The sequence below is a fragment of the Ceratotherium simum genome, chromosome 21 (assembly GCF_057802395.1).
Source record: "Ceratotherium simum simum isolate JZ-2026a chromosome 21, ASM5780239v1, whole genome shotgun sequence".
Classification (NCBI taxonomy): domain Eukaryota; kingdom Metazoa; phylum Chordata; class Mammalia; order Perissodactyla; family Rhinocerotidae; genus Ceratotherium; species Ceratotherium simum.
In genome coordinates, this window is record NC_141920.1 from 50,774,770 (window position 1) to 50,797,719 (window position 22,950).

The following is a 22,950-nucleotide window of genomic DNA, read 5'->3' on the forward strand; positions in this document are numbered from 1 at the left end:
CTCTGGGAAGGAGGAGGAGGTTGAGAGCAGTAGAATAGAGTCTGCACCTCTATATAAAATGCTGTAGCAGAATGTTATTTTTAATACATCTAGTTGATGGGCACAGAAGTGTTTCTACAAAACTATTATTCGGGCGGGCCCCGTGGCGTAGCGGTTAAGAGCATGCACTCTGCTGCTGGCAGCCCGGGTTCAGATCCTGGGCACGCACTGATGCACCGCTTGCCAGGCCATGCTGTGGTGGCATCCCACATAAAGTGGAGGAAGATTGGCATGGATGTTAGCTCAGGGCTGATGATCTTCACAAAAAAAACACAACTATTTTTCTATATGTTTGAAATATTTTATAATTAAAAAAATTAAAAATAGAAGTTAAACCAACTTTAATAGAAAAGACTTTATTGCAAATAGTGACACGTCACATTATAGTAGTTCATTCTGATAAACCAAATGGCCGTAATTTACATATATTTTGGATATAAAACTATACTTTTTTTATATGTAATAAAACTTCCAGTGTGATGACATTTCAATGAGGAAAAGATTGCATTCGCAATAAATAATCATCCCTGAGTCCACAGACCTAAAGTAAGCACTGTCCAAACACCCCCTGGGGCGGAGCAGTCAGTGGAGAAGGGCTCCTTCCTTTACCCTTTCCCGCTGGGCTGACAGTCGCAGCACAGACGCTTTCTGGAGTGTCTGTAGAGACCCACCATCGAGAATGCTAATGATCTAAAGCCAAAGCAGTACAAGTGAAATGTACAGAGCAATGTACAGAGCCCTGATTTTGCATTTTAATCTCTGCAGCCAAGGTCAAAAGCACAACACTGAATTGTTTTATTTTACCATTTTCCTTTAGTGGTTTCTTGCTGACAGCTCCCATAATCTGTTTCACCAGTGAGCAGCAAAATTGGGAATTTTACCTAGGGAAATTAATCAGGACCACTGATAAAAGTGTAGTCTTTTCCAACATGCCTACTTCCCCAGCCTCTGGCATGCGGTGGACACTGATTAACCGTCTGTGGGATGAACAGAGGATCCCAGTCCTCACGTGTGTCCAGGGGTCGATGGCCAACGAGCCACAGAAAATTACGGCATCACAGTGGCTTAATTTTAAGAGATGTTCTTTCGAAATGAATTCCAGGAGAACAAGCAGTCTCTACACAGAGAGGGATGCTGCAGCCATCTTACTGATTAGTTTGTTGAGAGCTCTAACCTTTTCTTCCAAGATTCGGTTTTTTTTCTCAGCACCTCGTTGCTTCTCTTCAGTGAGCTGAAGTGCTTTCATCAGGTGCGCATTTTCCACATAGAGCTCCTTGAGCAGCAAATCGGATTTTGTGTTCTTTTCAAACTAGAAAAGGGAGAAAGCCATACTTTACTGTGAATCTAGTGCAGAAATGCTGCGTGACCAGCTTGCCCCCTCTTACTCTTCCGCATTTGTTCAAACCATAATTTTAAGGTTCTTACAGATCTGATACAGACATCCAGTGTTACGACAAGTTTTGTTACCCTGCCATAGAGAGGACACTGAGAATCTGATGAACTATGTGGGAGAGAAAACTTAAAGTCAGCTCTGCGAGAATTGATTTTACCATGAAATGAAGACATAAAAAGACCAAAATCCTCAGGCCTCTAAAACGACTATTCAGTGCAATGTAAAACAAGGAAACAGTCAAGAGCGTCAAAAATGTTTGGTTCACCTCAGTGTGCTCTGCAGGTTCATAATGTCACCCAGGACACACTGAGGCGTCGCAGCCCAGGGTGTGTGAGCCCGACACCACACACACAACAGCACAGGGGCTTCAGCAATGAGGACAAAAGCCACTCTAGTCATGAGACCTGTTCAAAAGCCCCGGCCTTGGGCTTCACAAGCCCATGCTGAATTCATTCATTCAGCAAGTTGTTCCTGAGCCCCAGGTTCCAGGCACTGCCCTAGCCATGGGCCTGCTCTTGGGGAGCACACATTCTAATGGAAGGAGACAGACCAGAAACAAACATGCAGCGTGTCAGGTGGTGAGCAGTGCTGAGAGAAATCCGGAGGGATGGACAGCGGACGAGGGTGCCCATTTTGGTTGGGGTGATCAGAGAAGGCTTCAGTGTAGGTTGACATTTGAATAAAGCTCTCAGTAAAGCATGGGAATGAGTCGTGAGGGTGTCTGGGCATGAACATTCCAGGCAGAGGGAGGAGCAAGTGCAAAGGCCCAGAGGCCTCTGGGGGTGACAGGAAGGGCTGGTCGGGAGGCCTGTGGCTGGAGAGGCGTGGGTGCTGCCGACTGAGAGCAAGTCAGAGCTGCCCTGCTGGCTGGGCGGGCACCAAGGGAAGGAGACTAGAACCTGCAGAACCTTGGAGGCCACTGTAACGACTCTGCCTTTTACTCAGAGGGACACAAGAGGACTGGAGAATTCTGAGCAGAGGAGGGCCAGCCTGTCACACTGGAAAAGAACCGCGGCTGCTCCTGTGCTGGGAACAGATCTGGGGGGCACGCAAAAGATGAGGGTGGAAGCAGTGGGGGATGGGGCGGGAAGTGGCTCATCCTGCATCCACCCTGATGGCAGGGCTGATGGATTAGAGTGGACCCGGTGGGCGTGGGGCGGCGCCCACAACTCTAAGGTTCCTACCACAGCCAATGGTGGAGGCAGCGCGAGCACAGACAGCTCTCTGAAAGTATTTCTGTAAAGAGGAGCAGAGAACAGGGAGGATCAGGGCTCTCAAGGTGTGTTCAGGGGGCAGTGAAGGCCCCAGAGGAGGGGGGCGGGGGACGGGTCCGGGAGCAGAGAGGGGGTGCAGGGGATGGGGCGCGGGTGCAGTGGAGGGGGCGTGGGCTGCGCTTCTGGTCGTCGGGGGAAACAAGCATCAGATCACAGCCGAGAGGAGGGAGGAGGTGCTGGAGGTCGGAGAGGAGCCAGGAGAGGAGGGCGAGGGAGGAGGGGCTGTGGGCAGGACTCCAAGATGGGGCAGGTGCGTGGCCCAGGATCTAATGGGAACTGAGGTTTGTCAGGCAAGAGGAGGCAAAGTGAGGGTGTGCGAGGGCGTGACTGTAGAGGGTCACCGAGGGGGACAGCTGGGGGGGAGTCAGGACAGGGGGACCATGACAGGGTCTATGGAGGTGACAGCAGGGGACAAAGTTGCAAAGGGGGCGGGGTCAGGGGGTGAGGTCAGAGGGCGACGGCCACGCAGTGACCCTGACTGAGCACCCTGCATCGTGCTTCAGGAACAAGAGGGGCACAAACGTCACCCTGTGTGGGCTCAGCTCAGGACCCTGTGCTCAACTGTACTGGATTACTATGTAACACAAATCTCTCTACAGATTCCCCCATTTCCCTTGATTTCCCCCAGCATTGAGCATCACTCTGGAGCTTCCAGCTCCCCTGCTGTGTCTCTGCTCCCTCCCAGCCTCTCTACCCTCCCAGCACCCTCCCACTCTCTCCACATCTGCAAGCTCTCCACATTTCACTTGCCGGCTGAATCAGACCTTAAGCCTCCATCCATCAGGCAGCTATGGCCTTCTTTTGTTTGTCTTTGTTCCCTATAGCAGCCTGAGTTCCTTTTTTGTTTTTCCCCTCCCCAAAGTCCCAGTACATAATTGTAAATTCTAGTTGTAAGTCCTTCTGGTTCTTCCATGTGAACCGCTGCCGCAGCATAGCTACTGACAGACGAGTGGTGTGGTTCTGCACGTGGGAATCAAACCCCGGGCAGTGGGAGTGCACTGAACTTAACCATTAGGCCATCAGGCTGTTTCCTGAGTGCCTCCTTTTCTCACAGAGTGGTTTCTTTAAAAATATAGATCATGCTCTTACTTAAAATCTTCCAATGGCTTCTAACTGCAATTAAAAGAAAATCCAAATTCCTGGCCTTTAGGGGTCCCTGCCTACCTGTACCCGCCCATCAGTTCATAGCAGCCACCACGACCTCCTTGATGGCCCTCTGACACGCCACGCTTGATCCCATCCAAGGACATTTGCCTGCACTGCTCCCTCTGCCTGGAATGCATGTCCTCCTCAGGGTGCAGCATGTCCCCCCAACACGTGGAGACACATGGGGCCCTGTTACGGCTGTCCCAACGATTGGGGTGCTACTGGCATTTAGCCCCACAGCGCACAGGGCAGTCCTACCCAATGAGCAATTCTCCCTTCCAAAATGCTAAGCTGGCCTCTGCTAGGGGACACAGCTGGCCCTGCCCCTGGCTGGGGCATCAGGTGTCTGCTCCCATGCCAGCTCCTTGGCACGGTCCCCAGACCACCCCCAACTACCCTCCATCACCATTTTCTCCTGTTCAGAGCACTTCTCACAGCCTGAGGTCACTTATCTTGTTATTGCCTATCCCACCTCCAGAGTGTAAGGTCCCTGAGGGCTCACCTCAGTTTCTAACTGGAACAAAGGTGCTCAGTGAACACCTGCCGAATGACTGAATGAACGAATGAATGAATGAATGAATGTCCATTCTGAGATGATGTGAACACCTCAAAAATATATCTTAAAACAGTTCCTCAAAGAAAATAAACACAATGTACATACAAATATAGTGCAGGATATGTATTTAGTAAAATCAGGTTTCTATTGATTGCTTTTGTTACTCTTCTGAAAAAAATTTGTATATTCAGATCTTCAAAATGAGGTTTAGACAGAGCCCCAGATTCAGGGGTTCCAGATGAACATGGTGTTCTCTTGAGTTCTGTGACAAGACAGTCTCTCCCTAGATCAGCTACCTGAACACCCGTAACAGGAAACACAGTTCAGAAGGAGGATGCGAGCCCGGAGCCACAGCAGTCCATCACCCACCTGCTCCTGTAGGAGCATTTCCATACTCTTCAGAATCCTCGCCACCTCTTCTACCCACTCTTCGGCGTCTTTAAATTGTTTTTCCTGTTCTTCCTGCCACAAAAGAAGGTTACAAACCAATTTTGCATTTAAAAAGAATCATCTCAGGCTTATTTACCTTAGAATGGAAATTAGCTACAATGTACAAACCTGGGAGGACTGTAAATCACTTTTTATCTGTACTGAGTAATAGTTAACAAGTGTTCTGTCACAGCCACAAAGCTGTCATTTCTTTGTAGTTCAAAGAGAATTAGCAGACTGCTTTGTCCTAGGAATTTAATCATAAATGACTAGCAGTGAGTTTCCCCCAAACGTGTTACTATTTCCAAAGGCTTTACTGATTACATTTCTTTGTTCTGTCAATAATCTATCACAGCTTAACTTCATCTCTAGCTTAACATTTCTGCATAACGCTGGAAGGTTCTTCTTCCTTAGAACAACACTGTACCCACCTTCCAAGTCTTGATCCAACTGCTTCCTCACGAGGGCACCCCTGCCCTGGCTCCTGTCTCACACTCTCCCTCCCTGGGCTTTTCCACATGAATGGCCTTGTGACATTCCAGGATCGAGCTGTTTTCTCAGCCTTTTTTTTTTTTTTTTGTGAGGAAAATCAGCCCTGAGCTAACATCCATGCTAATCCTCCTCTTTTTGCTGAGGAAGACCCGCTCTGAACTAACATCTATTGCCAATCCTCCTCCTTTTTTTCCCCTAAAGCCCCAGTAGATAGTTGTATGTCATAGTTGCACATCCCTCTAGTTGCTGTATGTGGGACACGGCCTCAGCATGGTCGGAGACATGGTGCGTCGGTGCGCGCCCGGGATGCGAACCCGGGCCGCCAGTAGCAGAGTGCGCGCACTTAACCGCTAAGCCATGGGGCTGGCCCTTCTCAGCCTTTTAAATTAAACACTTACATTGGGTGTACCCGTGCCACAGACTCTTTAGGTTCTTTAAAAGTGCTAACTCATTCATACCTCGCAATAATGCTTTGAGGTGGGTACCACTGGTATCCGAATTTTACAGATGAGGAAACTGAAGCACAGAGAGGTTAAGTAACTGGCCCAAGGTCATTCAGCTGGGAGGTGGTAGAGCCAGAATCCCAATCTGCAGTCCGCTCTCTGAGGCACTGTCTAGATGCCTAGTCAGTGCCTGGCACACAGCCAGGCGCCCCAAGTCTGCACCAACACCTTGCTGACCTCTAGTCCCACCGCCCTCCTCCTCCCTCCCTCTGATCCTTGCTATCCTCCAACATGGCAAGTACATACCCACCTCATGGCCTTCGCACGTGCTGCTCCCGTTGCAGGAACACTCTTTCCCCAACTAAGTGGATGGCTTGCTCCCTCAATTCCTTCAGGTCTTGGCTCAAGCACCACCTCGGTGAGGCCTTCTCTGGACTTCCATTTACAGTTGCAAAACCCCGTGCTCCCCAGCACTCATCACCCTCTGACATGCTCTCCACATCACTGGTTGCTGATTTTGCGGTTGTCTATCTCCCCACCACCACTAGTGGGCTCCGGGAGGGCACAGATTTCTGCCTGGTGTGTTCATTTCTGATGCCTATATCAGTGTGCACCCCATAAATACCTTCTGTGTTCCTCATGGCTGTGCGTGGATTTTTTTCAGTCTGCATAATGGTGTAAGATTCACTTTAAATTAGATGCATCACTTAGAAACTAGGAGTGTTCACATAAAAATCTAGTGTCTGGCTTTTCTTTGAAATTAGGAGAATTGGCATACTGGGGCCTGTACTCCCACAGGGCTACACAGGCGGGATCCCTGCCCGTCGCCTCACTCACGGCCTCTGTCACCACATCTCAGCCCCGTGAGCAGTGTGAGCATGTGGCCCACCTGCAGACAGACGGGGTCTGGAGGACCCGTGGACACCGGATGCGCGCGGCCCCTGCAGACAGGCGGGGTCTGGAGGACCTGTGGCCCCAGGCTGGAGAGACCTTCAGAGTTAGCTGGCTCAGCAACCCCCGAGCGGGGGAGACACCCTCCTCAAGACGCTCACCGCCCCTCCCTGACCATCCTCGGCATCTGTTGGAATCCTTCACTGTTCACAGTGAAAATCGGGGTCCCGCAGCTTCTCTAGAACCAGCCCTCAAGGAGCTGGGACGGCTGTGGGCCGTCTTGCCCTCGGCACTCAAAGAATTTTTGGCTGAGTGACCAGTGATTCAGCCTCACCCTCGCCATCACCATTAGCTGGTTCTCGGGGCCCTTGTCGCCACTCCCCCGCTGCGTTTCCAGTCGCCGCCCCTCCTCCTCCTGGAGGCTGCACTCCTCAGGGAGCCGCCGAGCTGCCCACTGCTCCAGCAGCTGCTGCAGCCCAGCCTGTGGCCCCGAGGCCCCAGCAGCTCCACCTGCTCTTGCAGCTGATGGCCCCCCACGAGTGCGGGGACTGCACCAGCCTCAGCCTCAGGCTGGCTCCGTGCAGCTGCAGCGGGGAGAAGGCCGCACAGTTTGGGTGTCGCTGCCGAGAGCTAAAGGGTCATCACCAGACACGACCCCTACGTCTGGAACGGCGAGGAAGGCGTCCTCACTCCTCCGTCGTCCCTGCCTCTGCAGCAAAATGCAGGGTTTATAAAGAGCCCATTCTCTTGAATTCTGATAGCCAAACTCCAGTTAGGCAGAGCTTCTGCACAGGGAGAGTCGGGACGACCTGAATCCTCAAAATGAGACGCTGCGACTTCCCGTTGCATCCACGGGAGGATCATGTTATATATATAGTCTGTCCAGTTTTACCGTTCAGCATACTTCACTGCTTCTAATTATTTAAAAGCTCTAACATGCAAGCCGTGTGTGGTGACTGTCCTCTAAGTGGGGAGTTCACACTCCTGAGACTTCCCTGAGGCCAGGGTCACAGAGGGCGAGTAGACATGGTGACCACTGATGGGGACTTGGGAGCAGGCGTGCATGAACCACAGCCCCTGGCTCCCCACCCAGAGAGGATGGCCCAGAAGCCCCTGCAGTTACTCAGCTGTACAGAACTCAGCCAGTCCTGGCGGGAAGAAATGGGGGGTCAGATCCAAACACCACTTAACTCACTTTGACACTGGAGGCTTCTTCTAGAATACACAGAACTTTCTTGGCGCCCAAAAGGAACTGCCACGACAGCCCTCGTGCACCTATAAGACCCCAGAGACAGGAGAGGGAGGTGGGTCTATGGAGGGTCACACTTAGGGCAGGTCCGAGGTGGCCATGTGGTCAGAGAGAAGGGGAGGGCAACAGCTACAGCCACACTGGAGGGAGAACGAGGCTGTGAAGCTCCAGCCCAGGTCCCCTTCAACAATCACTGTGTCACCACGAGCCTCTGAGGGGCCTTCTCAGGCCCAAGTCATCACTGTAATGTGTGGCTTTTCTTGAAGACAGGGTCAGCCCAGGAGGACGACCTGTATGCACATGCAGTTTCCAGGGGACAGCTCTCAGGCTCTTCTGGGAGGGAAGTGGGGAGAAGCAGTTCTAAGACACATCACCAAACGGAGCCTCTTCCGACTTTCTCACTTCAGATGGTTATTCTGCAGTCATCCCGCTGGAAGCCGAGCCCTCCACCCCAGGCCCTCAGGACTCGAATGTCAGTGCACACACCCCGCTAGGCACTCCTGCTGTCTGCCCTGGCTCCCTGCCATCACTGATGCCGGCTCCTCCTCTGAACACACTGCCCCACGCTCCTTGCTGCCACCTTCTACAGCCATCTTTCTGCTCTGAACCCTGGAGCCAGACAGCATCTCCTCCACAGGAAGGCCGCTGTCTGGCGCCACATGAGGTCTCTGTGGCCCTACCCGGTGGCTCTCTGCACAAGGCAGGGAGTCCATAAACGTTTCCTGCGCCGAATTCCTCTGAGCCCTCTTCATCTCCATCCTTGCGGAAGTGAGACTCGGATGGAGGCTGGGCCAGCTCCAGAGACCTCTGCTTGACTGTCCCATGAGAAGGGGAGGACGTCCCCAGAAGAGCACCAGGGCCACCCGCAGCCAGGAGATGAAGGCCTTTGCGTCCTGGGTGCTGGGCGCGGTGCAAGCCTCTCTCAGCCACCAGCTCCTCCTGCGCTTGAGAGGAGGGGCTGGGTCCTCCCCTAGAGTCCAGGCTGCACCAACAAACTGTGGCGGGAGTGACGTTCTGGAATGCCCAGGCACAGTCCTAAGAAGCCTGGCAGCTTCTGTCTGCTCCTCTCAGAGCCTCACTGCTGCGCCACACAGAGGCCAGGTGTGGGTGCCCCAGCCACCAGCCAGCACCACGTGCCACCCTTCGGGGAGCCCTCTCAGACGCCTGCCTCAGTTGAGCCATCGGATGACCCCATCTTTGTTTTTTTTTTTTTTTAGAAGACTTTGTTTTTTATTGCAGCAACATTGTTTTATAACATTATATGAATTTCAGGTGTACATCGTTGTATTTTTTTAAAATAATTTTATTTATTTATTTATTTTTTCCCCCAAAGCCCCAGTAGATAGTTGTATGTCACAGCTGCACATCCTTCTAGTTGCTGTATGTGGGACGTGGCCTCAGCATGGCCGGAGAAGCAGTGCGTCAGTGCGCGCCCGGGATCCAAACCCAGGCCGCCAGCAGCAGAGCGTGCGCACCTAACTGCTAAGCCACGGGGCCAGCCCAACATCATTGTATTTTTTTTTTTTTTTTTTTTTTTTTTTTTTTAAGCTTTTATTTATTCATTTTTTTCCCCCCAAAGCCCCAGTAGATAGTTGTATGTCATAGGTTCACATCCTTCTAGTTGCTGTATGTGGGACTCGGCCTCGGGTTGGACGGAGAAGTGGTGCCTTGGGGCGTGCCCGGGATCCGAACCCGGGCCGCCAGCATCAGAGCGCGCGCACTTAACCGCTAAGCCACGGAGCCGGCCCAACATCATTGTATTTTAATTTCCATGTTGATTACATCATGTTCACCACTCAAATACTAATTACAATCCAGCACCACACACATACACTTTTTTTTTCTGTCTCTGATTTTTTTTTTGTTTATTGCAGTAACATTGGTTTATAACATTGTATAAATTTCAGGTGTACATCATTATACTTCTATTTCTGCATAGATTACATCATGTTCACCACCCAAATACTAATTACAACCCATCACCACACACATGTGCCGAATTATCCCTTTCACTTTCCTCCCTTTCCCCCTTCCCCTCTGGTAACCACCAATCCAATCTCTGTCTCTATGTGTTTCTTTGTTGTTGTTATTATCTACTACTTAATGAGTGAGATCATATGGTATTTGACCTTCTCCCTCTGACTTATTTCACTTTGCATAATACCCACAATGTCCATCCACATTGTCACAAATGGCTGGATTTCATCGTTTCTTATGGCTGAGTAGTATTCCATTGTGTATGTATACCACATCTTCTTTATCCATTCATCCCTTGATGGGCACTGAGGTTGCTTCCAAGCCTTGGCTATTGTGAATAACACTGCAATGAACACAGGGGTGCATGTATCTTTATGCATTGGTGTTTTCAAGTTCTTTGGATAAATACCCAGCAGTGGAATAGCTGGATCATATGGTAGTTCTATCCTTAATTTTTTGAGGAATCTCCATACGGCCTTCGATAGTGGCTGCACCAGTTTGTACTCCCACCAGCAGTGTATGAGAGTTCCCTTCTCTCCAACACATGTTGTTTCCTGTCTTGTTAATTATAGCCATTCTGACGGGCGTGAGGTGATATCTCATTGTACTTTTCATTTGCATTTCCCTGATAGTTAATGATTTTGAACATCTTTTCATGTGCCTGTTGGCCATCTGTATATCTTCTTTGGAGAAATGTCTGTTCAGGTCTTTTGCCCATTTTTTAACTGGGTTGTTAGTTTTTTGGTTGTTGAGATGCATCAGTTCTTTATATATTTTGGAGATCAACCACTTATCCAATGTATGGTTTGCAAATATCTTCTCCCAATTGTTAGGTTGTCTTTTCGTTTTGTTGATGGTTTCCGTGGGTGTACAGAAGCTTTTTAGTTTAATGTAGGCCCATTTGTTTATTTTTTCTATTGTTTCTCTTGCCCGGTCAGACATGGTGCTTAAAAATATGTTGCTAAGACGGATGTCGAAGAGCGTACTGCCTATGTTTTCTTCTAGAAGTTTCATAGTTTCAGGTCTTACATTCAAGTCTTTAACCCATTTTGAGTTAATTTTTGTGTATGGTGTAAGGTAAGGGTCTATTTTCATTTTTTTGCATGTAGCTGTCCAGTTTTCTCAACACCATTTGTTGAAGAGACTTTCTTTTCTCCATTGTATGTTCTTGGCTCCTTTGTCAAAGACTGGCTGTCCACAGATGTGTGAGTTTATTTCTGGGCTTTCGATTCTATTCCATTGATCTGTGTGTCTGTTTTTGTGCCAGTACCATGCTGTTTTGGTTACTATGGCTTTGTAGTATATTTTGAAATCAGGGAGTGTGATACCTCCAGCTTTGTTCTTTTTTCTCAGGATTCCTTTAGCTCTTCAGGGTCTTTGTTGTTCCATATAAGTTTTAGGATTCTTTGTTCTATTTCTGTGAAAAGTGTTGTTGGAACTTTGATAGGGATTGCACTGAATCTATAGATTGCTTTAGGAAGTATGGACATCTTAACCATGTTAATTCTTCCAATCCAAGAGCACGGAATATCTTTCCATTTCTTTGTGTCTTCTTCAATTTCTTTCAGCAATGTTTTATAGTTTTCAGTGTACAGATATTTCACCTCTTTGGTTAAGTTTATTCCTAGGTATTTTATTCTTTTTGTTGCAATTGTAAATGGGATTGTATTCTTTTTTTTTTTTTTAAAAGATTTTATTTATTTTATTTTTCCCCCCAAAGCCCCAGTGGATAGTTGTATGTCGTAGCTGCACATCCTTCTAGTTGCTGTATGTGGGACTCGGCCTCAGGATGAACGGAGAAGTGGTGCCTCGATGCGCACCCGGGATCCGAACCCGGGCCACCAGCATCACAGCGCGCGCACTTAACCACCAAGCCACAGGGCCGGCCCTGGGATTGTATTCTTAATTTCTCTTTCTGCTACTTCGTTGTTAGTGGATAGAAATGCAACTGATTTTTGTATGTTGATTTTGTATCCTGCAACTTGACTATATTCATTTATTACTTCTAAGTTTTTTGGTGGATTCTTTAGGGTTTTCTACATATAAGATCATGTCATCTGCAAATAGTGACAGTTTCACTTCTTCCTTTCCAATTTGGATCCCTTTTATTTCTTTTTCTTGCCTGATTGCTCTGGCCATAGGACTTCCTATGTTAAATAGGAGTGGTGAGAGTGGGCGTCCTTGTCTGGTTCCTGTTCTTAGAGGGATAGCTTTCAGTTTTTCACCATTGAGGATGATATTAGCTGTGGGTTTCTCATATATGGCCTTTATTATGTTGAGGTACTTTCCTTCTATCCCCATTTTATTCAGAGTTTTTATCATAAATGGATGCTGTATCTTGTCAAATGCTGTCTCTGCATCTACTGAGATGATCATGTGATTTTTATTCTTCATTTTATTAATGTGGTGTATCACATTGATTGATTTGCAAATGTTGAACCATCCCTGCATCCCTGGAATAAATCTCACCTGACCATGGTGTATAATCTTTTTAATATATTGTTGTATGCGATTTGCTAGTATTTTGTTGAGGATTTTTGCATCGACGTTCATCAGTGATATTGGCCTGTAATTTTCTTTTTGTGTGTTGTCCTTGTCTGGTTTTGGTATCAGGGTAATTTCGGCTTCGTAGAATGAGTTAAGGAGCTTCTCCTCCTCTTCAATTTTTTGAAACAGTTTGAGAAGGATAGGTATTAAGTCTTCTTTGAATGTTTGGTAGAATTCACCAGGGAAGCCATCTGGTCCTGGACTTTTATTTTTAGGGAGGTTTTTGATTACTGTTTCAATCTCCTTATTGGTGATTGGTCTATTCAAATTCTCTATTTCTTCTTGATCCAGTTTTGGAAGGTTGTATGATTCCAAGAATTTATCCATTTCTTCCAGATTGTTGAAGTTGTTGGCATATAGCTTTTCATAGTATTCTCTTATAATGTTTTGTATTTCTGAGGTGTCTGTTGTAATTTCTCCTCTTTCATTTCTCATTTTACTTATTTGAGTCTTCTCTTTTTTTTCTTAGTCAGTCTAGCTAAAATTTGTCAATTTTGTTTATCTTTTCAAAGAACCAGCTCTTGGTTTTATTAATTTTTTTTATTTTTTTTTAGTTTCTAGTTCATTTATTTCTGCTCTGTTTTTTTTTTTTTCCCTTCTTCTACTGATTTTGGGCTTGGTTTGTTCTTCTTTTTCCAGTTACTTTTGGTGCATTGTTAGATTGTTAATTTGAGATTTTTCTTGTTTGTTGAGATAGGCCTGTGTTGCTATAAACTTCCCTCTTAGAACCACCTTGCTATATCCCATAAATTCTGGCATGTCCTATATTCATTTTCATTTGTTTCCAGGTATTTTTTGATTTCTCCTTTGATTTCTTTGTTGACCCAATTGTTCTTCAGTAGCATTTTGTTTAATCTCCACATATTTGTGGCCTTTCTGAATTTCTTCCTATAGTTGATTTCTAGTTTCAGATCATTGTGGTCAGAAAAGATGCTTGGTATTATTTCAATCTTCTTAAATTTATGGAGACTTGTTTTGTGGCCTAATATGTGATCAATCCTGGAGAATGTTCCATGTGCATTTGAAAAGAACATGTATTCTTTGGTTTTTGGATGGAGTGCTCTGTATATATCTACTAGGTCCATCTGTTCAAGTGTGTCATTTAAGGCCAATGTTTCCTTATTGATCTTCTGTTTGGATGATCTATCCGTTGGTGTAAATGGAGAGTTCATGTCCAATACTGTTATTGTGTTACTGTCTATTTCTCTCTTTATGTCTGTTAATAATTGCTTTATATGTTTAGGTACTCTTATGTTGGGTGCGTAGATATTTACAAGTGTTATATTCTCTTGTTGGATTGTTCCTTTGATCATTATGTAATGCCCTTCTTTTTGTCTCTTTTACACAGTTTTTGTTTTAAAGTCTATTTTGTCTGATACGAGTATTGCTACCCCAGCTTTCATTCATTGCCATTTGCGTGGAGTATCTTTTTCCATCCCTTCACTTTCAGTTTGTGAGTGTCTTTAGGTAGGTCTGAAGTGTGTCTCTTGTATGCAGCATATATATGGGTCTTGTTTTTTTATCCAATCAGCCACCCTATGCCTTTTAATTGGAGCATTTAGTCCATTGACGTTTAAAGTAGCTATTGATAAGTATGTACTTACTGCTATTTTTTAACTTTTTTTTTTCTCAGTCTTTTCATAGTCCTCTATACAGAATTGATGGTCTCTTTAGTTAGACCTCTGTCTGAAAGCTCTACTCTTCAACTACCTTTCTCCCTCATTTTATGTTTTTGATATCCTATCTAACCTCTTTTTTGTGCATTTGTATCCATTACCCTCTTATCATGGAAATAGATAATTTTCCCTATTTGTGGTCTTCTCTTTTCCTCTTAAAGCAGTCCCTTTAACATTTCTTGTAGCACTGGCTTCTTGGTGAGAAACTCCGTTAATTTTTGCTTGTCTGGGAAACTTTTTATCTCTCCTTCCATTTTGAATGATAACCTTGCTGGGTAGAGTATTCTTGGCTGTAAGTTTTTTCCTTTTAGCACTTTAAATATATTGTGCCACTCTCTTCTAGCCTGTAAGGTTTCTGCTGAGAAGTCAGCTGATAGCCTTATGGGGTTTCCTTTGTATGTAACTTGTCTTTCTCTTGCTGCTTTTAGGATTCTCTCTTTATCTTTAATTCTGGACATTTTGATTATGATGTGTCTTGGTGTGGGCCTCTTTGGGTTTATCTTGTTTGGCGCTCTCTGTGCTTCCTGTACCTGGATGTCTGTTTCCTTCCTTAGGTTAGGGAAGTTTTCATCTATTATTTCATCAAATAGATTCTCTGTCCCTTTATCCTGCTCTTCTCCTTCTGGGACACCTATAACACAGATGTTAGTGTGCCTGATGTTGTCCCAGAGGTCCCTTAGACTGTCCTCACTCTTTTTAATTCTTTTTTCTTTTACCTGTTCAGCTTCGGTAATTTCTTCTAGCCTTTTGTCTAGCTCGCAGATCTGTTCTTCTGTATCCTCTACTCTGCTTTTGAGTCCCTCTAGTGAATTTTTCATTTCCAGTATTGTATTATTCATTTCTGATTGGTTCTTTTTTATATCTTCCAGTTCTTTGTTGACATTCTCACTGAGTTCATCCATTCTTCTCCCAAGATCAGTGAGCATCGTTAACACTCTTTGTTTGAACTCTCTGTCACGTAGGTTGCTCATTTCTGTTTCACTTAGTTCCTTTTCTGGGGTTTTGTCCTGTTCCCCTACTTGGAATGTATTCCTTTGCCTTTTCATTTTGCCTCTTCCCTGTGCTTGTGTCTGTGTATTAGGTAGGTCAGCTACGTCTCTTGCTCTTGGATAGGAGACCTTATATAAATGGTGCTTTAGGAGGCCTGCAGTGTACTTCCCTCAGTTCTTGATGTTCCAGGAGTGACCCCTATGTGGGCTATCCCTTCTGTTGTGGCATGGTTGCTCTCCCTGTAGGTGCCCAGGGAGGCTGAGTTATGCTCCTGGCCAGCTGTTGTAATGCTTAGCTGCTTGTAGTTGTTGTGGGCCCTTCAGTCCCTTTATCGGGTGTGGGAAGCCCAGCACAGTTGGCTGCAAGTTCTAATACCACATTTGTGTTTCAGTATTTCTTTTAAGTGAGTAGGCCCCCAGCCTGGCAGGTTGGTAGGCTCAGGGGCTTACAGTTGCTATAAGCCTCCAGCCTTTCTGTCACTTGTCAGCTCTCTGAGGATTGCAGCTGGTGGGGCTGGCCTCAGGCACGAGAGCACCCAATCGTTTCAGGCTTTGAAAGGTGGGGCAAACCCCCTATGTGGGTCTTTGAGAAGCACAAGTCTTCTGCAGCTGACACGCCCCACTGCCCACAGGTGGATGACCCCATCTGACTACAACTGCCTGAGACCCCAAGTGAGAACGGCCAGCCGAGCCAGTCAGCCCACAGACCAGGAAGGACACAGATCAAGGGTGCTAGAAGCTGCCAAGTCTGGGGGTGGTTTGCCACCCTGCAACACAGCACTAGGACGGGGGTTTCCAAAGGCTGGTGACTCATGCAGCACTCTGCTGGCCCATACTCTACTATCTGAGCTCCTGGGAAGCCCCCTCAGGGGCCACACCTGAGCTGCTCCCCTGCTAAGACCTGTCCAACCTGCCCAGCTCTCTGACCTCCTGGGCATTCCTCCTCAGAACTACCCACGGCCATGCCAGTGACAACACCAGCTCCCTCCCATGCGGCTCTATGCCCACCCTCACACAGTAAGACCTTAACTATCCTCTTCTCACTTCTGCAAGTATCATCAATGTGTTTTTTGGGGAGTCCTCCTCTAAATCACGAGAAAAGGGGAAGCCAGCTCCCGTCACAGCAGGACAGCTCAAGTGAGGCATCTTCTGCCTGTGATGATGGCTGACTCCTTAGCCTCAAGGGGCTCAAACTGGCCAAGGCAATTTCTTGAGGTTCCTTTTGGACTTAAGAACAGAGAAAGGACCCCCCAATACACAGAGGCACCTCTGGGAAAGTGTTTGCTTGTAGTGGGAAGGCTGAGAGCCCACAGGAGCCCCTGACAGCACATCCTAAGTCTCAGCTCAGGCTGACCCCTCCACAGCCTCGGGCATCTTGCCCTGTCACACAGGGCGACCACAGCCAAGTTCAGCTGTGGGGTCAGGGGCCAGTTGGGGAACCTGTAAGGCGGCTCAGCAGAGGAAGGTACACGGCTACCACACTCAAGTGAGGCCGGCGCTGGGCCTGAGGCCAGGCAGGTTAGAGACCCCTTCCACCCCATGTGCATGGCAGCCTCTCTTATGGCCCCTCTTTTCTACCCATAGCCCCCTGGCCCTCCAAGCACATCCACATCTGGGTCCACACTGGGCCTTCGGCCCTCAGGGCACCTCTCACTGTCACACACGTGCATTCTCTCCTCCTGCTCAAGCACCTACTCCCCCCAGGAAGAACCAGCTCCCCCTCTCTGTGTGCCTGTACCTCACACTGTCAGGGCACCCGAGGTCCATGCCCGGCCTGCCCTGCTCACATCTGTTTGTCCCAGACTGTGAGCTCCCTGCCTCCTTGTCTCTGCACCACCCGAGCCTGGCGAGCACTGGATAAATACCGGAGCAGGAGAGAAGGCGGGAGCCAGCAGGCGTGACACTCAGACATGTGCCATCCAGTGCCTCCCTGTGCACATCTGAATCTGGATGAGTACAGCCACACATTGTTTTACTGCGCTACACTTTGCAGATACTGCGCTTTTTACAAATTAAAGGTTTGTGGCAACCCTGCATTGAGCAAGTCTATCGGCGCCATTTTTCCAAGAGCATTTGCTCACTTCGTGTCTCTGTGTCACATTTTGGTAATTCTCGGAATATTTCAAACTTTTTCATTATCATTATATTTGTTATGGTGATTTGTGATCAGTGACCTTTGACGTTACTATTGTCATTGTTTTGGGCACCACGAACCACGCCCATGTGGCAAACTTAATCGATAAACATTGTGTGTGTTCTGACTGCTACACAGACTGGCCGTTCCCCCATCTCTCTTCCTCTCCTCGGGCCTCCCTGTTCCCTCAGACACGAGGATATCGAAATTAGGACAATTAATAACCCTACAACAGCCTGTAAGTGTTCAAGTGAAAGGAAGAGTCACACATCTCTCACTTTAAATCAAAAGCTAGAAAGGATTAAGCTTAGTGAGGAAGGTATATTGAAAGCTGAGACAGACCGAAAGCTGGGTCTCTTGTACCAATTAGCCACGCTGTGAATGCAAAGGAAAAGTTCTTGAAGGAAATTAAAAGTGCTCTCCAATGAACACAAGAATGATAAAAAAGTGAAACAGCCTTATTGCTGATATAGAGAAAGTTTTAATGGTCTGGATAGAAGATCAAACCAGCTACAACATTCCCTTAAGCCAAAGGCTAATCCAAAGCAAGGCCCCACCTCTCCTCAATTCTATGAAGCCTGAGCGAGGTGAGGAAGCTGCAGAAGAAATGTCTGAAGCCAGCAGAGGTCGGTTCATGAGGTTTAAGGAACGGAGCCATCTCTATAATATAAAAGTGTAAGGTGAAGCAGCAAGTGCTGATGTAGAAGCTGCAGCAAGTTATCCAGAAGATCTAGCTAGAATAATTAATGAAGGTGGCTACACTGGACAACAGATTCTCAATGTAGATGGAACAGCCTTATATTGGAAGAAGATGCCATCTAGGACTTTCATAGCTAGAGAGGAGAAGTCAATGTCTGGCTTCAAAGCCTCAAAGGACAGGCCGACTCTCTTGTTAGGGGCTAATGTCGAAGCTAATGCTCATTTACCACTCCAAAAATCCTAGGGCCCTTAAGAATGATACTAAATCTACTGTCTGTAATCGTCTGTTTACAACATCGTTTACTGAGTATTTTGAGCCCACTGTTGAGAATTACTGCTCAGAAACAAAAGATTCCTTTCAAAATATTACTGCTCATTGACAGTGCACCTGGTCACCCAAGAGCTCTGATGGAGATGTGCAATGAGATTAATGTTGTTTTCATGCCTGCTTACACAACATTCTGCATCCCATGCATCAAGGAGTAATTTCAACTTTCAAGTCTTATTATTTAAGAAATACAGTTTGTAAGGCCATAGCTGCCATAGATAGTGATTCCTCTGATGGATCTGAGCAAAGTTAACTTGAAAACCTCTGGAAAGGATTCACTATTCTAGGTGCCACTAAGAATATTTGTGATTCGTGAGAAGAGGTCAAAATATCAACATTAACAGGAGTTTGGAAGAAGTTGACTCCAACTCTCATGGATGACTTTGAGGGGTTCAAGACTTCAGTGGAGGAAGTTGCGGCAGATGTGGTGGAAATAGCAAGAGAACTAGAGTTAGATGTGGAGCCTGAAGATGTGACTGAAGTGCTGCAATCTCATGATCAAACTTTAACGGATGAGGAGTTGCTTCTTATGGATGAACAGAGAAAGTGGTTTCTTGAGATGGAATCTACTCCTGGTGAAGATGCTGTGAAGGTTGTTGAAATGACAACAAACAATTTAGAATATTACATAAACTTAGTTGATAACACAGCGGCAGGGTTTGAGAAGATTGACTCCAATTTTGAAAGAAGTTCTACTGTGGGTAAAAAGCTATCAAACAGCATCACAGTCTACAGAGAAATCGTTCAAGAAAGGAAGAGTCAATTGATGTGGCAAACTTCACTGCTGTCTTATTTTAAGAAAATGTCACAGCCACTCGACCTTCAGCATCACCACCCTGATCAGTCAGCAGCCATCAACATGGAGGCAAGACCCTCCACCAGCAAAAGATTATGACTCACTGAAAGCTTAGATGAAGGTTAGCATTTTTTGGCAATAAAGTATTTTTTAATTAAGGTACGTACATTGTTTTTTTAGATATAATACTATTGCACACTTAATAGACTACAGTATAGTGTAAACATAACTTTTATATGCACTGGGAAACCAAAAGATTCGTGTGACTCGCTTTATTGTGGTATTTGCTGTATTGCGGTGGTCTGGAACTGAACCCACAATATCTCTGAGGTCTGCTGTATAAGACGGGGGCACAGAGCTTGTTAACCACAGGGACTACTCTGCCCCTGGGGCCTTGACCCTGCTGCCTTGGATCTGACACCACTTCCCCTCCACAGAGGCCACCGCAACACTTTCCTTTGGCTCTTCTGTTCTGTTGAGGGCACACCCAAAGGCACTGCTCACTGTCCTCCTTCCCTCATAAGTAAACTCAGGCACGGCTCTGCACATGGCTTGCTCAACACCAACCCAACCCTGGACTAGGCTCAACTTTAGTCCTGAGCCTGGTAAGTGCCTGACTAGCTGTGTGACCTCAGGCCACCCCAATAACCTCTCTGGGCCAGACTAGTCCAGCAAGGCTCTGTCAGGCTACACTGCGTTGACTCTCCTCCAGCTGGGACCCAGCTCCAGCTGTCAGGCACACCCACCTGGTCTTGACTTTCAAGGGTCTCTCTCAGCTGTGACTGCAACAGTGTCAGACTCTGACATTCTTGATTCACATGGTCAAGTTCAACTTCAAGTTTTTGGATTTGGTGATCCTGTTTTTAAAAAATCAATTTCACAAGAAATATCTTAGCAGTGTGAAACATGTTTAATGCAGAAAATTATAGAAAAGCAAAAATTACAAAATTGACATCACCCACGATCCCAGCAGCCTGAGGACCACACCTGGCACTGAGTGATCTGTGAGCCGCTCCTCTGCACACCCACGCTTCTGTCGGGCAGACGGGCATGGCCCGTAGGTGCTGCTTTCCTCCTCATGTCACCTTGGGCATCGCCCGTGACATTAGGTGTTATTTGGAAACATGACTGTTAATAGCTGCACCATAATTCATTGACTCATTCAGTATTGTTGATGATTCAAGCTGATTCGAATTCTGTTTAGCTATTATAAATACCACAGCAATTAAAATGCTTCCAGCTACGTCTCTCCACAGTGCTCAGGTACAAGTCTCCTAAGGAGAATTAGGAAGTCAGAGTCTACTGACATTCTTGAGGCTCTTGATATATACTTTGCCAAACAGTCCTCTGGAGAGGTCATACCAGTTTACTCTCCTACATCATGATTTAATCCCTTTCTGCAACTTTTTCTAGAAATCAGGGATTTGCAAAAGCTGCTGAAGTCTGCATATTTTCCAGGGCACGTTTGTTAAGTCCCTCGCTTTACCTGCAGGGTGGTGCCACCTCCAGGTGTTTTAGGGCTGCTCATGACCTGTTCTAGGCTTTCTCTCCTCCACTGGCCACTCACCTGCAGCCTCTCCCGGCGGCCCCCCTCCTCCAGTCTCTGTGTTAAAAGCTGAATGGTGATGCAATTCTCATTTTGGGCCTGATGGGTAGAGGCCTCCTCTCCTAGCTGAAGGACCCTCTGGTTGAGCTGGGACAGTTCATCGTTGCATTTCTGACTCTAGAGCAAAGAAGGTTAAAACACAGATGAAAATGTTATTTTTTTAAACCAACAGCTCAATTCAGATCATTCCAGTGGTTCCCAACCAGGGACGCTTTTGTTCCCCATGGGCCATCTGGCAATGTCTCGAGACGCTTTTGGTTTCCACACCCGGGGGAGGGACTGCTACTGGCGACTAGTGGGTGAGGCGCTCAGCATCCTCCACTGCGGAGTGAGCCAGCCCCAAATGGCCATAGTCCCAAGGATGAGGAACCCTGCTCTGACCCCTAGAAGAAATGAGACCCATCTGGACTGCCAGAGGGGGTTAGATGCCACAAAATCTGAATCACTGTTCTGAAGACCCTTCATGTTTTTCTCATTTCTTCCACGGATATTTCTAACATTTTAAGCAATTTGAAGGAAAATACCCTAATTAAACTTGAGTTATATGAATTTCCTCTGAAATTCATATGAGTTATATGAAAATCTCCTGGGACCTTTGTCATTAAACACACAAACATAGTTTTCAGCAAGCGGTAGGTGTTGAATAAATTGTTTATTTTGCTTTTTCTCAGCAGCCACAAGCCAGTAGATGGTGGACGCCCAACAATGCTCACTGGACAGATGAGCAAATGCACTGGGAGTCGAAACAGTGACTAGAAAGTTGGCTCTACAGTCTTTCACCATGGAAATTCCAGTTATTTTCAACTGTTTGTCAAGAACATCTTCCTATAAACCACATTTTTGCTAATTTGATTTTTTCCACAGCAGTCAGTTGTCAAGGCCGAGGGGACGCAGCCTCAGGTGTCGTCAGAGGGGCGTCCCTGACCTGGCCCCAGCACTGCCAGCGCCACAGCCCCCCACCCCCTCCAGGACTGTGCTAACAACCATTTCACTTTTCTGTTTTTGAGGGTTAGATAAGCACATAACGGACCTTGAAGTTGTTTTAACTTGGGTTATTCCAGCTTAGCTGTCTATACATTTTTCTCATGATGATTTCTCGTTTTCTTCTCTGTAAATTAATTGTCATCTTGTCCTTTCCCTGGAACCTCAGAACTGTGGGTAAAGAGGTGTTTCTGCCAAATCATACGCTCACGGCAGTTATGTCTGGGATAGAGCTCTCTTGTGTTTATTACACTTTACTGTGAAAATCAGAATTGTTGTTCAATACTGATACACATTCAGCTTCTCCTCTGAGAACAGCCTTGTTTTCATTAACAGCCAAAAATGGAATCTTCCTTCAACTCCTGGGATCAACACACTAGTTGATTTTCTTCTATTCATCTTTCCGATTTAAAGTCTTTGTTTGGGTATAGTTTCAAACTCACAGAACAGCTGCAAGGCTATTACGGAGCTCACCCCCGCACCCTTTCCCCAGGCTCCCTGGCTGACGGTGCTTCCCGCCCACGTTGCGTGGGTGTTCTCCGTGCACGCACACATGCACACACGTGTGCGGAGGTTTCTGGGCAACAGCCCCGCAGCGTGTTTCCTAAGAAGGGGTGTCTGCTCACATGGCTGCCACGCAGTTCTGGCTTCAGGACGTGAACCTCGGTGCAAGACCCGTGGTCCAGTTTCGTCAACTACCCCATGCTGGCCTCTGGAGCGACCCCTGGCCCCTGACCAGGTAATGTCTTCACCCGTCAGGTCGACTTGGCCTCTGTGAATGTGGAATCTGTCCACAGCCCCTGTCTTTTATGACACTGATGTTGTGACAGATGCGGTCCCCCTCACTCCTCTCTCATAGTTCCTCATTTCAGGGTTCCCTGTGATTAGACTCAGGTGACTCAGTGCAGCCAGAGCACAGCTCAGGTGCCGCTGTGTCCTCCTCAGGGCATCACGTCAGAAGGGCGAGGTGCCATCTGCCTCTTGGTGTTCGCATCGATTGCCTCTTTAATTTCTAACTTGCATTCATCTGGGTTTTATTGCAGGAGGCCATCTGAGATGCTAGTAGCTATCTCCTGGGCCCATTTTAAGACAAATGGATATTTGTGCTAAATGTGTTTACTCTGAATCTGATCAAGCCTTTCGGCCTAATTTCCAGTTGATAAGAAAAACAAGGGACAGAGGACCACATTGAATGAATCAGGAAACAGCTGAACAGATTCAGAATGTGGGATGACCTATGAGACAACTGCCAGGTCTCTTCAAAAAGTCAGCGTGGTGGGGGAGAAACAGGTGTTCTAGATTAAA

The 22,950-nt window shown here is 46.9% G+C and overlaps 1 protein-coding gene across 11 annotated transcripts in view; it reads right to left on the reverse strand.

The window, feature by feature from the left end:
* Positions 1-379: 379 nt before the first annotated feature.
* Positions 380-22,950, reverse strand: part of NINL (ninein like) — a 139,432-nt gene continuing 116,861 nt past the window's right edge. For all 11 annotated transcript variants that reach the window (XM_087445739.1, XM_087445740.1, XM_087445730.1 and 8 more), the window contains 4 exons: positions 20,626-20,781; positions 19,805-19,915; positions 4,778-4,870; positions 380-1,348 (listed from right to left, as the gene is read on the reverse strand). In XM_087445739.1, the coding sequence (XP_087301865.1) occupies positions 1,157-1,348; positions 4,778-4,870; positions 19,805-19,915; positions 20,626-20,781 (552 nt within the window). In that variant the 3' untranslated portion in view covers positions 380-1,156. The remainder of the gene's footprint in view (positions 1,349-4,777; positions 4,871-19,804; positions 19,916-20,625; positions 20,782-22,950) is intronic.